General features: G+C 41.5%; 1 protein-coding gene across 1 annotated transcript; it reads left to right on the top strand.

The window, feature by feature from the left end:
* Positions 1-311: 311 nt before the first annotated feature.
* On the top strand, positions 312-1,750 carry LOC150013108 (uncharacterized). Its single transcript, XM_090275858.1, has 2 exons — positions 312-681; positions 925-1,750. Exons 1-2 carry the CDS (start codon positions 394-396, stop codon positions 946-948), a joined length of 312 nt encoding a protein of 103 aa, XP_090131984.1. The 5' UTR covers positions 312-393; the 3' UTR covers positions 949-1,750.
* Positions 1,751-20,808: the final 19,058 nt, after the last annotated feature.

The raw sequence follows: 20,808 nt of genomic DNA on the forward strand, positions 1-20,808 counted from the left end.
TGCTAGGGAGTTCGCCGGACTGCCCTCCGCCCCGCCACGGCCGCCGTGCGCCCGCGGCGCGCGCCAAGTTTGCCTGGCTGGGCTCAGGCCGGCCCGCGGCAGAGATCGGAGCCCGGGCGCCCCCGCGCCCACCCCACCTGGGAAAAGAGCGCAGTGTAGACCCCTGCTCCACTTACCTCCAAGCGCTCCTTCCAACCTGCAGCTCCAGGCGGGCGGCTAGCTGGCTCGGCTGGGCTCCCGGACCTCGAAGGAGGGGCGGAGCTCAGGGGAGGAGCCGGCCCGGCTAGCCAGCGCCAGAATTAAACTCCGAAACGCTGTGTAGCCGCCCTGGCCCTGCAACTGCCGCAAAGCGAAGTCGGGGTAGACCAGTAAGCGTCAGACGCCGGGTGGGAAATGACTGTGGCAGCGCCCCTGAGCGGGAAGGAACGCCAGGCGGCCCCTGAAACCTCCAGGATACCGGGCTCTCGGCGGCGCTTCTTTGTACCCCGGGACCGGCCGGCAGACAGTCCCCAGTGCGCCTGCGCGCGGCCCCAACCCACTGTGCCCACGAGTCACTTTCGCGCACCTCCTCCGCGGCACCCGGCCTGCCGGGCACTGCGCTGCCAGAACCTGGCGGAGGAGCTGTCTCCGCCCCCGCACGTTCCTTCTGCCCACTTGAGTTTGGTTTTTCCCCCCAAGGAGGTAAATAGCCCATCTCGACCCCCCGTCGCCCCCCTACCCCCGAAACTTGCCTCAGTTCACATCTATTGTCTCTGACCTGGAGGCGTCCCTGGGAGCCGCAGGGGGGGCATGTTAACACTCCGATCTAGTGCCTTTTTATGCCGCCACCTTCCACTCCGCTAAGAATTTACTCCGTGCTGTGGGGTTGTTTTCTGCTCCGGGATGAGAGGACTCTGGAGCGTGCAGGGGTCTCGTTTTCTGCAGGTGCCTGAGCGGGACAGTCTCTGAGAAGCGGCTAGAAACCTCCTGCTGTTTCCTACACTGGCCTTGTGCCTAACGTGCATTCGCTCGTGGACAGAACCCTCCGTGAAAAGGAGAAGGTGCGTGTCCAGAAGGGCGCAGGTGTTCGAGGGAACTCCAAAGAAGATGGAGTGCCTGCCTCGGGAACTGAGGACTGGACTCGGACGTCAGACACTGGAGTCAGAGCAATCTCAGTGGGTGCAAGAGAGGTGTGTAGGGGTTAAGAAGCTGTGAGTTGAGTGTTCTTTCAATTTGGAGACGGTTTGAATAAACAGGACAGGAGGACCAACAAAAAACAAGTATTACTAAGACAAAAAACATTAATGCCAACTCTCTAATTACTGATTCTTTTATTTCTTTTTTTATTGTTGTTCTATCACACTTGTCCCTATCTAATTACTGATTTTCTTAAAAGGTCTCCTGCACACCGCACATGTCACAATATTTTTGCAAGCCGGTTAAAGTAAAGAGCCGTCAAACTTCACAACTTGAAATGCTGGCCTCTGGGGGAGGAGAAGCTGGCAAAATCAATGCTTCTCTACTTGTTGGAAAAAACATGCAAATTCCTGAAACTGAAGGCCCCTGCCTGTTAAGAGAACAGGCAAAGGGCAGCCCAAACATACTGGGGACAGGAAATCTTATGTTTAGTCACAGTCCCTTTGCCAGCTCACTGGGGAACAGTAAATAAACTCCTTCTGGGCCTCAGTTTATTCATCTGTAAATGAATTCACTTATTCACCAGCTAATCTAATCAAAAGTATGGCAAATCCTGAGTTTTTAGTGGATTTATATTTGAAAATCTTCATTTTTTGTCATTTTTCTATTGATATACAATTCACATACCATAAATTGATTCTTAAAGGTTATAATTGAATGGTTTTGAATTATTCACACAATTATGCAACCATCATCACTAATTCCAGTATACTTATTCCAATAAAAAACACATCACAGTCATTCCCTAATACCCCTGCGCGCTCCCCCCACCCCCACCCCTTAGGCCCAGACAACCACTGATCTACTTTCTTTCTCTATAGATTCTCCTCTACTGGACAATTCATACAATAGATGGCCTTTTGGCCTGGTTTTTTAAATTTAACATAATATTTGCACAATTCATTCATGCTGTAGTATGTATCAGTACTTCATTCCTTTTTATAGCTGAATAATATTCCATTGTACAGAAAATACCATTACTTAACCATTCATACATGATGGACATTTTAGATTGTTCCTAACTTTTGGCTGTTATGAATAATGCTACTATGAACGTTCATTTACAACTTTTTGTGTAAACATTCATGTTCATTTCTCTTGAGTATATATCTAGGAATAGAATTTCTTGGCTAAGTGGTAACTATATAATTAACTTTATGAGGAACTAAAATTTTTTTGAAGTGGCTATACTATTTAACATTCTTATTACAAGGGTTCTAATTTATCCAAATCCTTGACAATATTTGTTACTGTCATCTTTTTGATTATTTATATTATAGTAGATATGAAGTGATATTTTTTGGTTTTATTTTTCATTTCCCTAGGGACTAATGCTGTTGAGCATCTTTTCACATTTTTATTGGCCATCTGTATATCTTCTTTGGATAAATGTCTATTCAACCCTTTGTTTGTTTAAAAATTTTTATCGTTGTGTTGTAAGAGGTCTTTATTTATATCTGATAAGAGAGACTAGTCCTTTGATATATGATTTGTAAATGTTTCTCCTGTGAATTGTCTTTTCACTTTCTTGATAGTGTCCTTTGAAACACATATTTTTAATTTGATAATCACATGTGTTATAAGCTAACACAATAATTTTTCAGGCTATACAAATAATACATGCCCATTATAAGGAAAAAAGAACTTTGGAAAATATTTTAAGAGATAAAGAAAAAATTATCCCTAGGTATAGCCACTGTTAAGATTATAGCAAATTTCCTTCAGGCCCTTTTTTAACATGTTATTTATCTATTTGATATCACCTCATGTGGCCCTGCTCATCTTAGGCAATAAATGTCAAAGCTAGATGCTGCCTGTGTCAGAAAACACCTAAGATAATTATCTAAATCTAGAAGAAAAAAAAAGAAAAAAGAGGACCTAATTTATTTCAACATATAACACAATTGCCTCACTCTTGAGGTTCCTGGAAATAACTATTTGAAAGGTAAAGGATTCATTAATTCATTTGCTTTAGTTATTTTACAAGTAAGTGTTCAGTTTGTGTTAAGCTAAAGCCTTGTTTGAATACATTTTATATGTTGCTGAAGGACATAACCCTAGTTTAGGAAATTTGAGCTAAGAGTAATCTTTATTCATAATTATTATCTTCATTATATCATTGTTACTATTATAAAATATTTATAGAGTATTCAAAAGGTATAGGCCATTCTTCCAGGATGCTAAGTGGAGGGATTATGTGTACAAGCCTGTCTATGCAGAACCACTATATTTAGAACATTTATTTATTTAACAAATATTTATTGAGAGCCTACTGTGCCCAAAACACTAGGTTCAGCTTTATAAAGGACACAAAGAATCCCAAGAAACTACCTGTCTTTTAAAGGAGTTAATACCTATACAAAATTAACTAATTATAATAAACTTTGGCCTCAGGGAGCTATAAAGTATTACTATAGTTTAAACAATATAATTTTAACAATTGATAACACTTATTGAGAACTCACTTCTCCTGTAGGGTAAGCATGATTACTATCTACAACTTGTAAAAATAAAGATGAAGGTTGAAATACCTGTAGGAAACCACTGTGCGCAGGATTCAAACCCAGGTTGCCAGAGTGCAGAGCCAGAACTAATCACCTCCAACTGGGATATCCTATGCATAACATTAAAAAAGAAAAACTTAGTGATAACTTTGCACTGAGTCATTGTCACTGAAACATTTTTCCTCAGCAAGGAAACCTTGACCTGGTGACCTTTTGACTTTGACCTCATATCACCATTCTCCAACCCAGTAGTTTCCATATAACTAAGCTGTCTTTTGAGCCTCAGAATCCGTTAATCAAAGAAACTTTTATTGGAAGATAAAAATGAAGGTTCTCTGAATGAAGCTAAAGGGTAGGGGAGTGTTCCAGGGTGGTAGGGAAGGAAACAGGCTGCCCCACAGTCAACCAACAGTTAGAGGATCACAGTTGAAACCTAGTAAGAAGCACTGGTGTCAATACAACCTCAGTCTCGTCACTAAAGACTTTTGACTAAATGACTTTTCTCCCCATTGGCAGGGCTTCATCTAGTTCAAAGACTGATGGGCATGAGCCTGATGAGGTTTTAGAATTAGTCATATTTAATGTTCCTTAATATAGTTAAGTATAGCTAGCTCCCTTTAATCATTAATTATTTTTTAAATATAAAGATGGCTTGCTTACCTGGTGGTCCTTAAAACCCTGTCAGGGAGGTGGGTCAAGTTAAAGGCTCAGCACCAGGACTAATCAAAGTGGAGAAATAATGGTTCCCTGCTCTGGTTACATCAGAGCGGTTACTGAACGCTGTATTCAAGGACGACCTGATATGTATAACATAATGTTGAATTTCAACAAAGAAGGGCTTAGTCAACTTTTCTCTTCCAGGCACAATTGTAGAACCTGACGAAGCACAGCCAAAGGAGAAAAGGAGAATGGTTACAGGGGAGGAGGCAGACCCAAGGTCTGGGGCCAATGGCTTTAGTTCAGGGGCAGAACCCTCTCTGAAATTATCTTTGAGACTTGGAGCCAAGGTAGTTACTTACCGGATTTTATTGCCTATTACTGCTAGGAATGACAGGAAACATGCAGAATCCTAGAAAGTTATGATTATTATCTTCGATAAGTTTGCCCAGCTCCTTGGTTTGCCCAGCTCCTTGGCATTCACCATCTCAAGTTGGCTCAGGGGCAGTTTGCTTGTCTAACCAATGCAGGTGTTTGCTAATTGCTCTACTCTGTTACCTTAGGAAGACTCCCCAATCTGTGTTGTCCATCTGTCTAACAGGGTGTCGCATGAAGTCGCAGTCACAATGTCAATGAGGGCTGCTGTCACTGAAGCCTTGTCCAGGGCTGTCAGACCACTTACAAGAAGGCTCTGACTCACACGGTTATTGGCAGAAGGCCTTAGTTCACATGCTCTCCATAGAGGGCCTCTCCATAGGGCTGCTTGTGACAAGGCAGCTGGCTTCCCCCAAAGCAAGTGATGCGGGGGAGAGAGAGAGAGAACAGCCAAAATGAGAGCTGCAATGTCTTTATAACCTAATCTCAAAGGTGACCTACCATCACTTCTGCCATATTGTACGGTCTGTAGACCCTGGGACAATGTGGGAGACTAAAGAAGGGATGGGGTGGATACTCAGAGAAAGGGATCATTGAGGATCATCTTAGAGTCTGGCTACCACAATTAATAATAATAACATGACTTCTTTTGCTCATAAGCATGTTTTGGTTATTAAATATACATTTCAGATATACACTGAAATAGGTATTTCAAAAATACCTAATCCTCCAAATTATATTTTAAAAGAATAATCATATTTATTTAGTACTTTCTACATGCCCAGCACTATGCTAAGCATTTTCCATGGAACCTCTCCTACAACTCACAACTCCAAAGGAGACACTTTTATTGCCCCATCTCACAGAGATAGAACTTGAAGCAAAAGAGGTTAAGTAACTTGCTCAAGGGCCCAGTAAGTAAATCAGAATATGAACTCAGATCAATTAAAGCACATATATCATCATTAAGCTATACTGATTCTCTCTAGTCATAGTTTTCTGAAAAATCTCTAATCTACCCATGCTTTACAAGTAAAGGACCATCATTCCAGGGAAGTAATTCAGAATTTCTTTGCAGTCACAGAGTAAATTAATAAAGACTAAAAATTGGAGGTTAAATTCATGAGGTCCTTTATCATGATTAAGACTACAACAGTTACCCGCCTCCTCTCCCCTGCCTCCCCTCTCCCTTCTCTCCACCCTGGCCACACTGCCTCCAGACATGCTCCTGCCTTAGGTCCTGTGTGCTTAACATTCCTCTTCTCTTCCCTCAGCATCAGCCTGGCTCCTTTCATCACCTCCTTTCCTCAGATGTCACCTTTGCAGAGAGGCCCACTATTCACTGGAATGCCACTCCACCGCTGTCACTTAGTCCCACGTTCCTTCCCTTATTCTCCTTTCTCGTAACACTTACCACCCGTATTCTACATAATGCACTTATTTAGTATGTTTTTATTTCTCTCCTTACCCCAGAATACAAGCTCCAGAAAGGGAAGGATTTGGGTCTGTTTTTTTCACTGAGGATCCCTAGCACTTAAAACAGTCTTTGTTACATAATATAGGCTCAATAATAAATATGATGTGTTGGACAAACAACGAAATAACAAGAGGGAGCTTAACACGTGTAGTTGATAATCAGATTAGCTCGGTTGCAAATTTAATGGTCAATTTATTTCCAGCCATACCTCTTTAAATTTGATAATGAAATTATCTAGAGTTTTGTCCACATACATGGTTCTAAAGAGGATTGTTTTCTTTTAATGAAAATTCTACATTTGTTTTCATATGTGTTTACTTTTTAACCAGAGAAGATGTATTAGAAATTTCTAGAAATAACAAAAACTCTAGCAATAAAAGATGCTTTTAACCTAGAAGAGAAATAAGCTAGGTCAGGATTGAAGTATTTCCATTGCCCGAGTAATAGCCTATCCCTCTGTATAGTAACCCTGTAAAACCCAAACAAATATTTACCTTTGACATTAGGAAAAGGAAGTTCAGCAAACGACATTTCATAAGGAACGAAATGAAAGAACTTCCTTTATTTATTCTGTATAATCCATTACTTTTCAGTATATTTTGTTCCTCTGGACATAGAGGTATTGTTTGATAGGAGGTCAGCAATCAGTCTAACTTTCCCAGGTCTACCTAGAATATTAACTATAAGCTTGATCATTTCAGAAGCCAATTTACTAGTTGACAGTCCATTCAATAAAGGTCTCATCAATATTGAGTTTTTTTTCTCTTTAAACCAACTAAATATATCAACTATAGTAATAACATCTAAACTTTATTAGATAAGTATTAGCCATCATACCTATATTCTAATACTTCTAGCAAATATACAGGATAGATACTGTAGTTATGAAGCACAGTGAAGTTAAGCAATTTGTTAAGAGCACACAGTCAGGGCAGAGACTAAGACCAAGATCATCTGTCTGATTCCCAAATCTGGGCCAGTTTGAAGGTGCCGATCTCTTGCCCTAACCATCAGCCTAAGCAGTAGCCTTACCTAATTATGTAAGTTGCAACAACTACATATCACATGTTACATATTTACACTAAAAGTTTACATTGTTTATCTGAAATTCAAATGTCTTGTATTTTTATTTGCTATATCTAGCCAGTTTATGTGGAAGGAACCTTGGGGTTTCTTGAGTTTAGTGGTTCTTAGCAAGGGGTGCTTGGAAAGATGATCCAGAAGGCTTTTTCAAAACTTATGCAGCTTCTACCACGTATTGCATGAGGATTCTAGAGTGGATCCAGGCCTGTGAATTTTAAAAATATTTTATTCATTCATTACCAATATATATTTATTGAGTACCTACCCTGTGTCATGTGCTTTGTATGCTTTGGAAACACAGCAAGAAAAAAAAAAAAAGTTCTGCCTTTTGGGTATCTTCCCAGGTGACTCCCAAATTCATCCTGTTAAGAAACAATGGGTCAAGCACCCTTATATTACAGATTGGGGGAACAGAGGTCCAGAATGGTGCCATGCTGGCTCAAGATCACTGGCAGAGGAGGGACTAGAGATCAAGTCCCCCAACTCCTAGCCCAATCCTTTTTTAAAAAGTACCTCTCCTCCAGCCCTAGATCCTCACTTTTCCAGAATACTTCCCTTTAGCATTCTATTATCTTTAAAATTACAACCTTTGGTTTGTAAAATATGGTGTCAGAAGCTACTGTCATTCTTAGACTAATACATTTAATAGTGTTTGAGGCTCTCATTTGTACCCATAACACCAAGGTAATATCTGTTCACAGAGAGTAGCAGTCATTATCAGCGATCCGTTCTTTACACAGCAAGTGAGCAGCATTTTTCATGTGCATTGACTCCTGCGTTCTCCCAATAACCCTGTCTCCTGTGAAGGAGACAGAAAAGATGTTATTGTAACTGCCCTTTACCTTGCAGGTAACTGAGATTAGCTCACACATCCAAGTTCAGACAACTCATACGTGGCAGAAACAGGGCTCAAGTCCAGGATTTCTCGCTCCAAGTTGGAATAAATAATCTGAGAATGAATGAAAATTTTAGCTTGTTTCTTTTCTTCCTCCCCCTGCAGGAAAGGGCAGGAAAGGTGGAAGAAACCTGCTGTTACTAGTGCAAAGCCTCCCTGCCCAGCAGCTCTGTCCTCTCCTCTCAGGTTTCACATTCCTGCCACATGAGATGGTGTGAGGGCATCCCACTGAAGGCAGAAAAGACTTCAATCAAAATGCACACAAGTCCCCCACAAACCATGCCCCAGTTTGCCCGCATGTTTGTAGGGACTCACAGAGCAGATGAACTAGTTAGTACTGGCACCTGGGTTCGTAGGAAGTTAGTGGGCACACTGCACTGTTTTGTTTACAAGATAATTATGTAATCATGCAGGGCCTCGGAAGGAACCCGGAAATGAGAGCTTGGGAAAAGGGGGCTTGAGATCTGAAGGAGAAAATGCTGACTTCTTGTCAAAATTTCAGGAATCCCCAAGGCAGGCACACCCTTTATCAGGAAGTGAAAGGCAAGCTCCATACAAATTGAAATGCGAATTCCACACGAATTTCAAAAAGAAAACTGCCACTAAACAAAAAAAAAAAAAAAAAAAGGAAGAATAAAAACTAAAACTAGCCTTTCTGTGGGTACCAGGCTGCCTTTAGCGGTGAGGAATCACTTGAGAAAGGATTGGAAACCAGACTATAGCCCACCTCCATCCTTAGAAGGCTGAGTAGCCTTGCCCAGAATAATTAGCCCAGGTCCCACCTCAGTTCCTCCAACCCACACTCCCCCGCTCCAGCAAACCCACCCCGTTGTTTTCCATTGTCTACCACTCCCTTTCGCTTAAGGCTCTCAAGTGTCCTGGTGGAGACCCATTCGTTTTTTAAAAAATATTTCGTTTTATTTATTTTTAGAGACAGGGGAACGGATGGCAAGAGGAAAAGAAACATCAATGTGTGGTTGCCTCTTGTGTGCCCCCAACTGGAGACTTGGCCTGCAACCCAGGCATGTGCCCTGACTGGGAATTGAACTTGCTACCCTTTGGTTCCCAGGCCGGCACTCAATCCTGAGCCACACCAGACGAGGCAAGACCCATTCATTTTTAACAGTGGCTTAGAACTTGGAATACAGTTCTGTTGCCCACTAGGTCAGAGCTCTGTATAACTATAAAACACATATATTTGAGGTATTGGCAAGAGCAGCCTTCTAAATAGCTCTTCCTTCCTACAAACCCCCACCCCCAAACATCCTATATACGCCCACCAGCTGAATTTTTTAAAGTATTTTATTTATTTATTTATTTATTTATTTCTAGAGAGAAAGGAAAGGAGGGAGAAAGAGAGGAAGAGAACACAAATGTGTGAGAGATATGCATCGACTGTTGCCTCTTGCACACCCCCAACTGGGGACCTAGCCAGAAACCCAGGCATGCGCCCCACAAAAGGGAATCAAACTGGCTACCACTGAGCCACACCAGCCAGAGCCCACCAGCTGAACTTTCTTAAGGACCAAGACTCTCTCCTACATAAAAATAAAAGCCTTCCACAGTACTGCCGTTAAAAAGACCAATCAATGTTTATGCACCTGATAATCCCTGCCCAACCACAGTTTAGGTAAGGATCAACTGAGACAATGTATGTGAAAATGTTGAAGAATATAGTGTATTATATTCATATAGCATTTCAGAGCTTCTGAAACATTTTAGATGTCTCATGTGATTTCAAGATACCAGAGAAAACATTTATGTTAGTTTAATACGTGTATATTTTGTTCCTATAAGTGCGTTGTCCAATTCCACATCTTTCACTTTTTTATCAGTTGACTGATATGAAATGTAAAATTTCATATGTAAAATTATAATATTCTACATCAAGTGCTATGTCATGAAATATCAATTAAAATTAACAAGGCAGAGCATTCACCTAGGGTTTCATCACAAGAAAGCATAAAATAAGGCTTTTGCCATGATTAGTCCTTATTTGCACTATGTATTGAGAAAGGCAGAACAAAGCTGTAAAAAGCACGGGAGTTTATGACTCCTTGAAACTAGTAGATTTAAAATGATTTTGTGTAATGGAAGAGCCTATAGAATATTGAAAATCTTTGGGGTTTTTACTTGTCTTTCATTTTTATAATGAACTAAAAGTTCAGAAAAAGGCAGTGCCTCTGAATAAAAGACCAGCGGAACTGGGATTAAACACTGCCGTTAGGTTAATAAAAATTTACAAGAGGCTATAAGAGCATGGCCTCTGTAGCTGGTGTGCCTGCATCCAAGTCCTGCCTCTGCTGCGGTAAACTGTGTGACCTCGGACAAGTTACTTAATCTCTTTAGACCACAGTTTCCGCATCTATAAAATGGGAATGATAACAGTAGTTACCCATGGAGTGGTTGTAAAGATTAAGTGACTTAATGTTTTCAAAATGCATACAATATGGTCTGTCTCATGTTAAACATCTTATAAGAGATAATGGCGATAATGATGATGATGATGATGATGATGATAACTTGAGGAAGAAAGGATCAAATTCAGCATTACACAGAGCCAAGGACTTGTTCAGATTCTGCTGTGTCCTGGTAAAGCAATTTACCTGACAGAGCTGAAACCTCATTTATGAAATGACTCTATGGGCATGTGTAAAATAATTCTATAATTACAACCGATCTGCAGATGGGCCTTCCTACCTGAATATTTAATTGATAAAGGTTTCAGCTTGTCATTAGAGTCTGAAATTATTCCTATAGCAAGAGATTGAAAACCCGGAGTCAAACTGGTTTAAGACAAAAGGGAACTTCCTGGCTCATGTAACTGAAAAGTCCGAGGGAAGCACTGGCTTCAGGTTCGGTTTGATCAGAAGAATCTCAGCTATTGACTTCAGGACTCAGTTTTTCTTAGAACTTCCTTCTGCAGTTATTGCTTCATTCTCAGGTTTGACATCATGGCCCCTTGCGGCTCCTGGCTCTTTTCATCATCACTGCAAACAGAGCCACCCAAAAGGAATGTGGGAATCTCTCTCCTCAGCTAAAGTCTCCTTGTCACCACAAACGGGCATGAGAGATCTTTTGGAGATGGTAGAAATGTTCTAAAACCCAGATTGTTGTGATAATTACTCTGTAAACATACTTTAAAAATCATTGAATTGTATACTGCAAAAGGGTGATTTTATGGTATATAAGTTATACCTCAATAAAGCCATTAAAAACAGATTTTCCATGTATCTCTTTGGCTCTGATAGGGTCATGTGCCCATTTCTGAACTTATCACTGGGTCAGAGAAATGTGATGCTCAGATTGGCCAGGCCTGAGGACCACATGCACACCCTGGAGACTTGGACAGAGTCAGTTTCCTCCAAAGCCCAGGAACTGAAAGTGGGGCCCGTGGCAGGCTGGAGATATGGGAGGAGTCCTGTGTCACCTCTCTGTGCCCCACTCAGCCAGCCATCGGCCCGATGCTCCCTGAGAACAGACCAGAAACAAATCCTCCACCTTTATTTTTTGTCATTGTACACCCTTTATCTCACTTCTCACTATCTCTTTTAAACTTGATTTTCAATGCTTGTGACTGTGGGTCCAAAGGAGGGATGAGGTAATGGATTAGAATGAGCTGTATAGCTGGAGATGAACTGCTTTTCCAGGGCACAGGGAGAGACAGGGCTTTAGGCTCTTCTTACTTTACTGAAGAATGGCAAATCACACAAAAGCAGACACATCCGGAGAGCTAAGAGTGGAGGCTCTGTGCTGAGCGCGCTGTACCTGTACCTGTTGTTCTTTTAATCCTTACAGCCTCAAAAGGTGGATCATCTTAGCCACATTTCGTATGTGAACAAACTGTCTCCGAGAGGTAAATGAAGGCAGCACAGCTAGTCTTGGGCAGAGCTGGGCTTGGGTGGGGGGCCTGTCTTGTCTGCCTGTAAAGCGCAACTTTTAACTGCTAGTTGCCTGTCTGCTTCTAACACGTTTGAATATGGTCTGCAGGCCCCATTCAGTGTCAAGGCCAGTGTCCTTGAAACCCTTCCTTGGCTTCCAGTGGAAGGGAAGTGGCTTCTCTCAGCTCACCAATGGCAGAAGCAGTGAAGAGCCACTGACCTGGTTCTGCAAAGCTGAAGGTGCAGCTCCTAGGGGCACAAACTGGCACCCTACCTGCTGCAGATGGACACAGATAGATCTGTTTGGTCAGCACCATATTGTTAGGGGTAGCTGCTGTTTTTTTTTTTTTTTAATTAATTATTGCAGTTGTCCTGATTTTTCCTCCTTTGCCTCTGTCCACCCGGTAGCCCCCTTCTTTCCAGTAGTTTGTGTCCATGGGTCGTGCATTATAAGTTCTTTGTCTTCTCTATTTCCTATACTATTCTTAGCATCCCACTGTCTATTTTGTATCTACCAATTCGGCAGCCGTCCGTCTCGAGAGACGATGGTGTAGCTTCTTAAGAGTCTATCTGCACCGCCGAGAATGGCTGTGCAGTCCGACTCGGGAGTGACACAGTATCTTTCTCCTCCCGTGTTGAATCGACATCTTGCGATGACGCTGGAGTGTCATCTCCAGTGAAGCTGAAGCTACAGAGCCTGGGCAGGGTGATATGGAGGGTCTGCTGTTGCCCATGCAGCAGACCCCCCCTCTCTTCGCAGCTGAAGGGTCCAAGGGAAAGACGGAGTCAATACAGCTTGGCTTCAGGTGCGCCGCAGGAGTTGCCGGTGTTGACTACAAAGTCAAACCGCCTTAGGGACTCCGGCTCCGGATTTTCTGTCGGGGTTTACTCCCTTAGCCTTTCCCCTGAAGAGGTATGCCGCAAGGCAGCGGAGGTTTTTTGGATTCAGAGTTTTCCTTCTCTGATGTGCCCTGACTGGAAGATCGAACCAGCGACACTTAGCTCGCAGGCCGACGCTCAATCCACTGAGCCAAACCAGCCAGGGGTTTTTTTTTTTCTAATGTAATTTAATCATTGTAAGATTAAATAAAATAATGTATGTGAAAAAGCATTTTAAAAATGGCAAAGAACTGTACCAATTTAAAATATTATTATAATAATGATATATTCATAAAAGTAATCAGGCTGCTCCTCATTTCTGAAGTGAGGTCAAAATATGACCTGTTTTATAATACCTTATACCTATAATGCTATAGTTATTGTGCTGCCCAATAAATGCAAATAAATTTAATATCTCTTAAGTCAAATACACCGATGTACTTTTTTAAAAAGTGGCATTTTCCTTCACTTAGGGACAAATTAGGCAAATGAAAAATTGTGCCTCTGTATGTGAGTTTCTTAAGGAACTGTTTAGATCGGGAGCAAGAAATTGAGCTTAATGGATAGAGCAGTGACTTTAATAAGTCAGTTATTATTGTTCATGTTTTCTATAAAATATTGGGTTTAAAACCATTATAGAGTTGAACTCTTCTGTAAAACGAAGTAGCTTCCATAAAAGGGATAGGTAACATTGGCTATTTTCTACCAATCTGATCATCTGATACTGTATATTCTGGCCCACAGATATAAGTATAAATATGTAAATGTAAATATTTCTCCATGCCAAACATTTTGAATTCTAGGATTTCCTCTCCATAATTTCATAACTAAATTTGAGCTTTTCTCTAGGATTCTATAGCAACAATTTGAAAGACTCATCAAGAGCTTATTTTACTCAGATCATATCTACCAATTATGCTTCTTTAAATAAAAAAAGATTTTATTTATTTACTTTTCAGAGAGGGGGGGAGGGAGAGAGACATTGATGTGCGACAGAAACATCGACCAGCTGCCTCCTGCATGCCCCCAACCCCCAACCCAGGCACGTGCCCTGACTGGGAATCAAACCGGTGTCCCTTCAGTCCAAAGGCCAGCACTCAAGCCACTGAGCCACACCAGCCAGGGCTCAATATGCTTCTTAATCGTGCACCTTTTCTCCCATTCTCTCCCTTCCCCCTCCCAGGTGATAACCCTCCTATGATTCTGTTCCTGTTCTAGTTGTTTGCTTAGTTTGTTTTGTTATTTAGATTCAGTTGTTGATAGTTGTGAGTTTGTTCTCATTTTATTGTTCATAGTTTTTTTTAAATGTGTCCCTTTAACATTTCATGTAATAATGACTTCATGATGATGAACTCCTTTAGCTTTATCTTGTCTTGGAAGCACTTTATCTGCCCTTCCATTCTAAATGATAGCTTTGCTGGATAGAGTAATCTTGGTTGTAGGTCCTTGCTTTTCATCACTTTAAATACTGACGACAAACTTTCTTTTGAGAAATCAGCTGATAGTCTTATGGGAATCCTTCGTAGGAAGCGCTCTGCTTTTTTTCTTGCTGCTTTTAAGATTTCTTCTTTATCTTTAACCTTTGGCATTTTAATGATGATGTGTCTTGGTGTGTTCCTCTTTGGGTCCAACTTGTTTGGGACTCTCTGTGCTTCTTGGGCTTGTATGTCTATTTCCTTCACCAAATTAGGGAAGTGTTCTTTCATTATTTTTTCAAGTAGGTTTTCAATTTCTTGCTCTTCCTTTTCTCCTTCTTGCATCCCTGTGATTCAGATGTTGGTACATTTTAGTTGTCCCAGAGGTTCCTAAGCCTCTCCTTGTTTTTTTGAATTCTTGTTTCCTTTCTGTTCTGGTTAATTGCTTATTTCTTCCTTATGTTCCAAACTGTTGATTTGAATCCTGGGTTCCTTCCCTTCACTGTTGGTTCCCTGTATATTTTTCTTTATTTCACTTAGTGTAGACTTCATTTTTTCCTTTATTTTGTGGCCGTACTCAATGAGTTCTCTGGGCATACTATTACCAGTGTTTTGAAGACTGCATCTGATAGGCTGTCTAGCTCTGTTTCATTTAGTTCTTTTTCTGGGGTTTTGTTTTGTTCCTTCACTTGGGCCATATTTCTTTGCCTCCTTAATTTGGCAGCCTCCTTATGTTTGTTTCTGTGTTTGTTAGGTAGAGCTCTTTTTACTCTCTGTCTTAGTAGCATGGCCTATGAAGCAAAGGTACCTGTAAATTGTGTAGGATGGAGCATTAAGTAGGTGCTTCACCACTTTGTGGCTGTGGGGGGGGGGCAGCTTGGAGATGGGACAATTCCGCTGCCTGGTTTCTGGAGGCCTGTTAATCATTTGTCCCACTTCCAGTCACCTTACCCACTTTCTGTATGCAATTGGTGCCCCTCCAGTTGCTGTCCTGGGGTTTGTGTGCATTCTAAGCCCATGTGGGCCCTTTAAGTGATGAAAACCTGTCAGTTACTTCTGCCACCCCAACCTCCACTGCTTTTTACAGCCAGAGGTAATGGGGGTTTATCTTCATGGTGCTGGAACCCTGGGCTGGGTGGTCTAGCTTGGGGCTGGGATCGCTTGCTCCCAAGGTGTCCCTCCTGATTTTTATCCATTACACGTGAATGTGGGACCATCTGTTCCACCGCCACCTCGTCTCCAGGCCACACTACTTTTCCACTCCATCTACATAACTCTGCTCCTCCTACCCATCTAGATGAATGTGGCTTCTTTAAATCCTTGGTTGTCAGACTTCCATACAGCTCGATTTTCTGACGGTTCTAGGTGTTATTTGTTTTTGAGATCTGGTTGTAATTCTTTCTATGGTTGTGCAAAGAGGCGAAGTGTGTCTACCTATGCCTCCATCTTGACTGGAAGTCACTGCTGTTGTTTTCATTAAACTTGAGAGAGCTTCATCTGGAATCTTCTCTCCAATTCACAACTGATTTCTGCACTCCTTAGAGCATTTCTCCAGTTACTTCACACATGTATGTTAGCTGTCTGACACTCAAAAACCTTTGCCTTTACATCTCTCAAAGAGCTAGCAAGTTCACAGGAGAGCCTGTCCAGCCCCCTTCTCTACACTCTTGTGTCAGAAGACCTGAGTGGAAAATAGGAAAAGTTCATTTTCTTATGCAACCAGTGATGTATTTGCATGACAAACTATAAATTCAGTCTCACTGTGGATCAATGAAGTTTTAAGGGGCAGGACCAGGGACCTAACAGCACTGTATATCATTTTTACCCCAATCTCACCTAATCCTCATATGTGCCCTGTGAAGTGCATGCTTATGCCCTGGCCAGTGTGGCTCAGGTGGAGCATCATCCTGTAAACCAAAAGGTCGCGGGTTTAATTCCTGGTCAAGGCACATGCCAAGGTTGCAGGCTCGACCCAAGGTCGGGGCACTTACAGAGGCAACTGATAGATGTTTCTCTCACACATCAATGTTTCTCTCCTTCTCCCTCTCCCTCCTTTCCTTCTTTCTAAAATCAATAGGCATGTCCTTGGGTGAAGATAAAAAAATAAAATAAAGCATACACTTCTTGTAATTCCTATTTGACAGGTGTGAAAATGGAGGCTCACGCAAGCACCATAGCTGGCCCGTGGTTACAGAAATCAGATTCCAAGGCCTGGCTCTCAACGACTATTCACCACCTGTGTTTTCAACACTGCCCTGCACAATAGGATCACCTGAGGACACCAGTGTCTGATTCAAACCCAAGTGTAATAGAGTCTCTAGGGACTGGAGGTGAGGCATCCGTGGTGCTTGAATATTTTAAAAATGCTACAGGTGACTCTAACATAATCAGAATGTGGCACTATTTGAAGAACAAGTGATACAAATTTATACTTCAAAGGGGTGCTTTGGGGGTGAGGTGAGGGATGCTTACATCAAACGATGGGCCAGCAGAGGCCCTGAGCTGTGGAGTGTGTATTTGCATGCTCACAGGAGTGGAGCAGTAACAGGAGGTGGTATTGTGTAATAGTTAAGGGTTAACAGAAGACTTGGGTTTGAGTCTGTGCTCCTCATCAATTGTATGACTTTGGGCACATTGTTTTATCCCTCTGAGCCTCTGTTTATTTATCACTGAAGAGGGAATAAAAATGGACCCCACCTTAGAGGCTGTTTTGAGGAGGCAAGTGAGGGCATGCAAGAACTGAGCTCAGCACAGAGTCTGGCACCTTGTGAGCAGTGAGTCACTGTCAGCTACTGATGACAATTACTACACCACTAAGGGCATGCTACAAACAACAAGGAGTTTCAAAGACAATTTCAAATTCTGAATATGGTTTCTGCCTCCTCGCTTGTGCTCACTGAGTTTTAAAAATTACCCTCCTCACTTGAAAATGAAATTAATTTGCTGTAGTGGTTTAGCTTCAGGGTAAATGTCCTAGAGGTGGCTGATCTATATATAGCCTGTGGACAATTCTGCAAACAGGGTGGGTATGGGGCAGGCAAGAGAAGGGAAACTTTAAGGACTCTGACTACAGGTGATGGGCCCAGCTAGAGGAACTGGGGAAACTGGGGCCCTAGGAAAAGCCTTCAGTTCCAGGTAACGGGGAGGCTGGAGGCTGAAGAGGAGCAGGACCCAGGCTCAAAACGCAGTTGGTGATGGCAAGCCAGTTTTAGAGTCTGGGGGAGAAGTTGTGAGGTCTCTCACAAGGATTCAAGAACCCTCCCTCTTCCCCTCTACTTTTTGGCTTTTTTCTTTCCCTTCCCTTCCCTTCCTTTTCTTTCTTTCTTTTTCTTCCTTCCTTCCTTCCTTCCTTCCTTCCTTTCTTCTTTCTCTCTTTCTTTCTTTCTTTCTTTCTTTCTTTCTTTCTTTCTTTCTTTCTTTCTTTCTTTTTCTTTCTTTCTTTCTTTCTTTCTTTCTTTCTTTCTTTCTTTCTTTCTTTCTTTCTTTCTTTCTTTCTTTCTTTCTTTCTTTCTTTCTTTCTTTCTTTCTTTCTTTCTTTCTTTCTTTCTTTCTTTCTTTCTTTCTTTCTTTCTTTCTTTCTTTCTTTCTTTCTTTCTTTCTTTCTTTCTTTCTTTCTCTTAACTGTTCTCACCACACAACAACTCTACTCTCCATTTATCTCAACGTTGCCAATTCTTTTAAGTCCAAATCAAGCCTTGACTATTCTGCAGCTCTCTGTGAACTAATCTAGATGTAAGGTAGCAGTATTTCCTCTGAGTAACTATAAGCCTTGATATGATTTTTGCTTAGTATTGTTAGTTACCTGTGTATGAGCATATCTAGTTTAAAAATATTTTTAACTTCCTACAGGATGGAGATCACATTTTATACTTCTAGGCCAACCTGCTTCCTCCTACCACAAAGGTTAACACAAGTGTTTGGCTCTTAATAGATAAAAGTGCATTTTTTCCACATACATTACAGAACCCAGAAGTCAAAGAAGGCTTAAGGATCTTTTAGTCCAGAAGTGGCAAACTGTTCTCTTGATCCGCAGGCCAAATCCTGCAGATATGTTTTATTTGGCCAGGCCAGTCCTTTATTTTTTTTAATATTAAGTTTGGATGCCTTTAGGTAGGGTGTGCCTATTCAGTCTTTGCTGTTTAATCTACTTCCTAATGCCTTAACGTTTCACACAATTTATCTGCCTGTCTCCTAAAGGCATTTGGGTCTGTGAGCCCTAATTTAAGTCCAGCTCCCCAAGTTCTTGGATTTCCCCACAACATCTCTAATGCGTGACTCTCTTGACTATGCTTCCATAGCCACAGAACTTATGAACAATGAAGAACGAGTGAAAAATAAAATGGAGTCACTATAGTCAAGCTGCTAAATTACTAAACTTGAGTTGGTTGAGGCATGAGGAAATTATTTTATTCTTTCTTTAACTAACTTGGGAACTTAAACTTTGTAACTCTCCAGTTATGCCAGGAGATATATATGAGTACAGATATATACATTCTATAGATAACTTTCTGATTATTCCCTGAAGGAGACTTAGGAAAGAATGTTCCTGAGTACAGATCACCTGACATCCATTATTCAAGCCCCTGGACACCTGAAAGACTATCGTCTCAGGCCCATCCAGAGGCTAAGAATGATTCTTCTCAAGAATGCACTTTTTACTATAAGAACTCTTAGCTTTTCTTTCTGTTTTGGAACGCTCTGGGTATATCGCTTAGTTGTGGTTATGGTTTGCAAACCCCGTTAATAAATCTTTGCTGTTTATTGCTAGCCAAAGCCTCCTGACATTAGTCAATTGATAGCAAGTTTTTTCCATTGGTGGGAAGCTTTGATGAAAAGTTTTATTCCTGAATGAAAACCATAACTTAAAGCCACCAGCTGAAATTAACCTACTACAAATTGACTACTTTAAATCCTTTTGGTAGCTCACTGTTGACTGCTGAATACTTTTTCTACTCCCAAGAATTCCAACACAAGATTGATACAGGCTTCTAGGTACATTTTCCAACCTGTTCTTTAGGAAGACAGGGAACCTAGAACCACATTTGACTTTGTTCTGCAACTATGATTGTCCAAAAATGACCTTGACAAATATTCCTCCTGACTCTTGTGGAATACTGGCTGCATGTGTCTATCCAACCTTTTGTACTTGAGATTGAACATTCTCAGTCATCTTGGAATAATCTTATGTCTGCCTAGCTCATATGATTCTGGGTGAGTTGAGAGTCCCAGGCTGCACTAGCACCCCAGAAGGGTGCAATCTGAGGATACTATAGATCTAAGTAGATCTTATCTCATAATGCCCCATTATACCTAGACATTTTCACAGTTTTATGCTGTACAGAAGTTAGCTTGTGCCTGAATGCACAGGAATGCAAGCCCAGCAATTATTTACCAGATGGAATGTGTTTTTTGTGTTCCTCTCTGTCTTAAGGGAACTCTTTCAAAGTATTTGGTTCTAGTTTTGACGGAGTGGATTGTAGACCTGTTATAACCTGATGAGAAAAAAATGCCATATTTTTCTGTTTTCAGGAAAAATAATATCTGTGTGAAGAGCCATCTGCAGAACTGGGTACATAATAAATCACTGTTAACGCCAACTATACTTACTGGGAGCCCAATTATTTCCTTGCAAGTAGAGACAGGAGGATACAGTATTGGCTTCTGAAAACAATGTTGTCATGAACTTCTTGTGGGAGAGCCAAAGGTCAGAAAGATCCCAGGCTGTTAGCCTGAGAAGAGAGGAACTGCTATAGTGGGGGAATGAAAAACTATTTGCGTTTTTCTCTTCTCCTTCATGTGTAGTCCCCACACAAATCTGTTTTTATCTTAGGCAGCTTTTCTTACATACTTTTAGAAGTCTTTGTAGTGACACATTGATCTTCAGTAAGATGCACATTTTCAAGTCAATGTCACTGAATCCCTTAGCCTTTCCTCATCCATCTGGCAATATGGCTAATGGAAATGTGCCTAATGTGGCTGACCTCCTGGCTCAGAGGTAATCAATACACAGAAATTCCCTTCTCTTGTAAGTAAAAATCCCAAAGAAGAGGAAGTCTATATGGAAATAATTTGAAACAGCATCATTTCAAACAGCAAAACAATCGGATACAATCTAAATGTTCAATAAGCTATTCAAATTAGCAATGTGTTGTAGACTTTACTCTTTTTCTATTAACAGATGCCACCCTCCCCCTTCTCCCCATTAAAGAAGTGGAAAGTCACCTCAGAAAGAGCCACGGCATCCCTTCTTTTTCAGCACAGTGATTAGTCCAGGATGGACTCATGATCCAATCCAGGTCAAAGGCCTTCCCTTACATTTTTCTGTTGGAAAGACTTTGTCTTCCCTTTTTGGTGGAGCATTGTATAATTGACCCCACATTTGCAGGTGGCATGGCCCCCATTGTGTGAAGTCCAGAAGGAGAATGAGCAGTGAAGAACTCTGGTGACATCAAGCCTCTGGCTCCCA

This window comes from Furipterus horrens, unplaced genomic scaffold (assembly GCF_987537825.1).
Source record: "Furipterus horrens unplaced genomic scaffold, mFurHor1.1.pri manual_scaffold_4, whole genome shotgun sequence".
In the NCBI taxonomy this organism is placed as follows: domain Eukaryota; kingdom Metazoa; phylum Chordata; class Mammalia; order Chiroptera; family Furipteridae; genus Furipterus; species Furipterus horrens.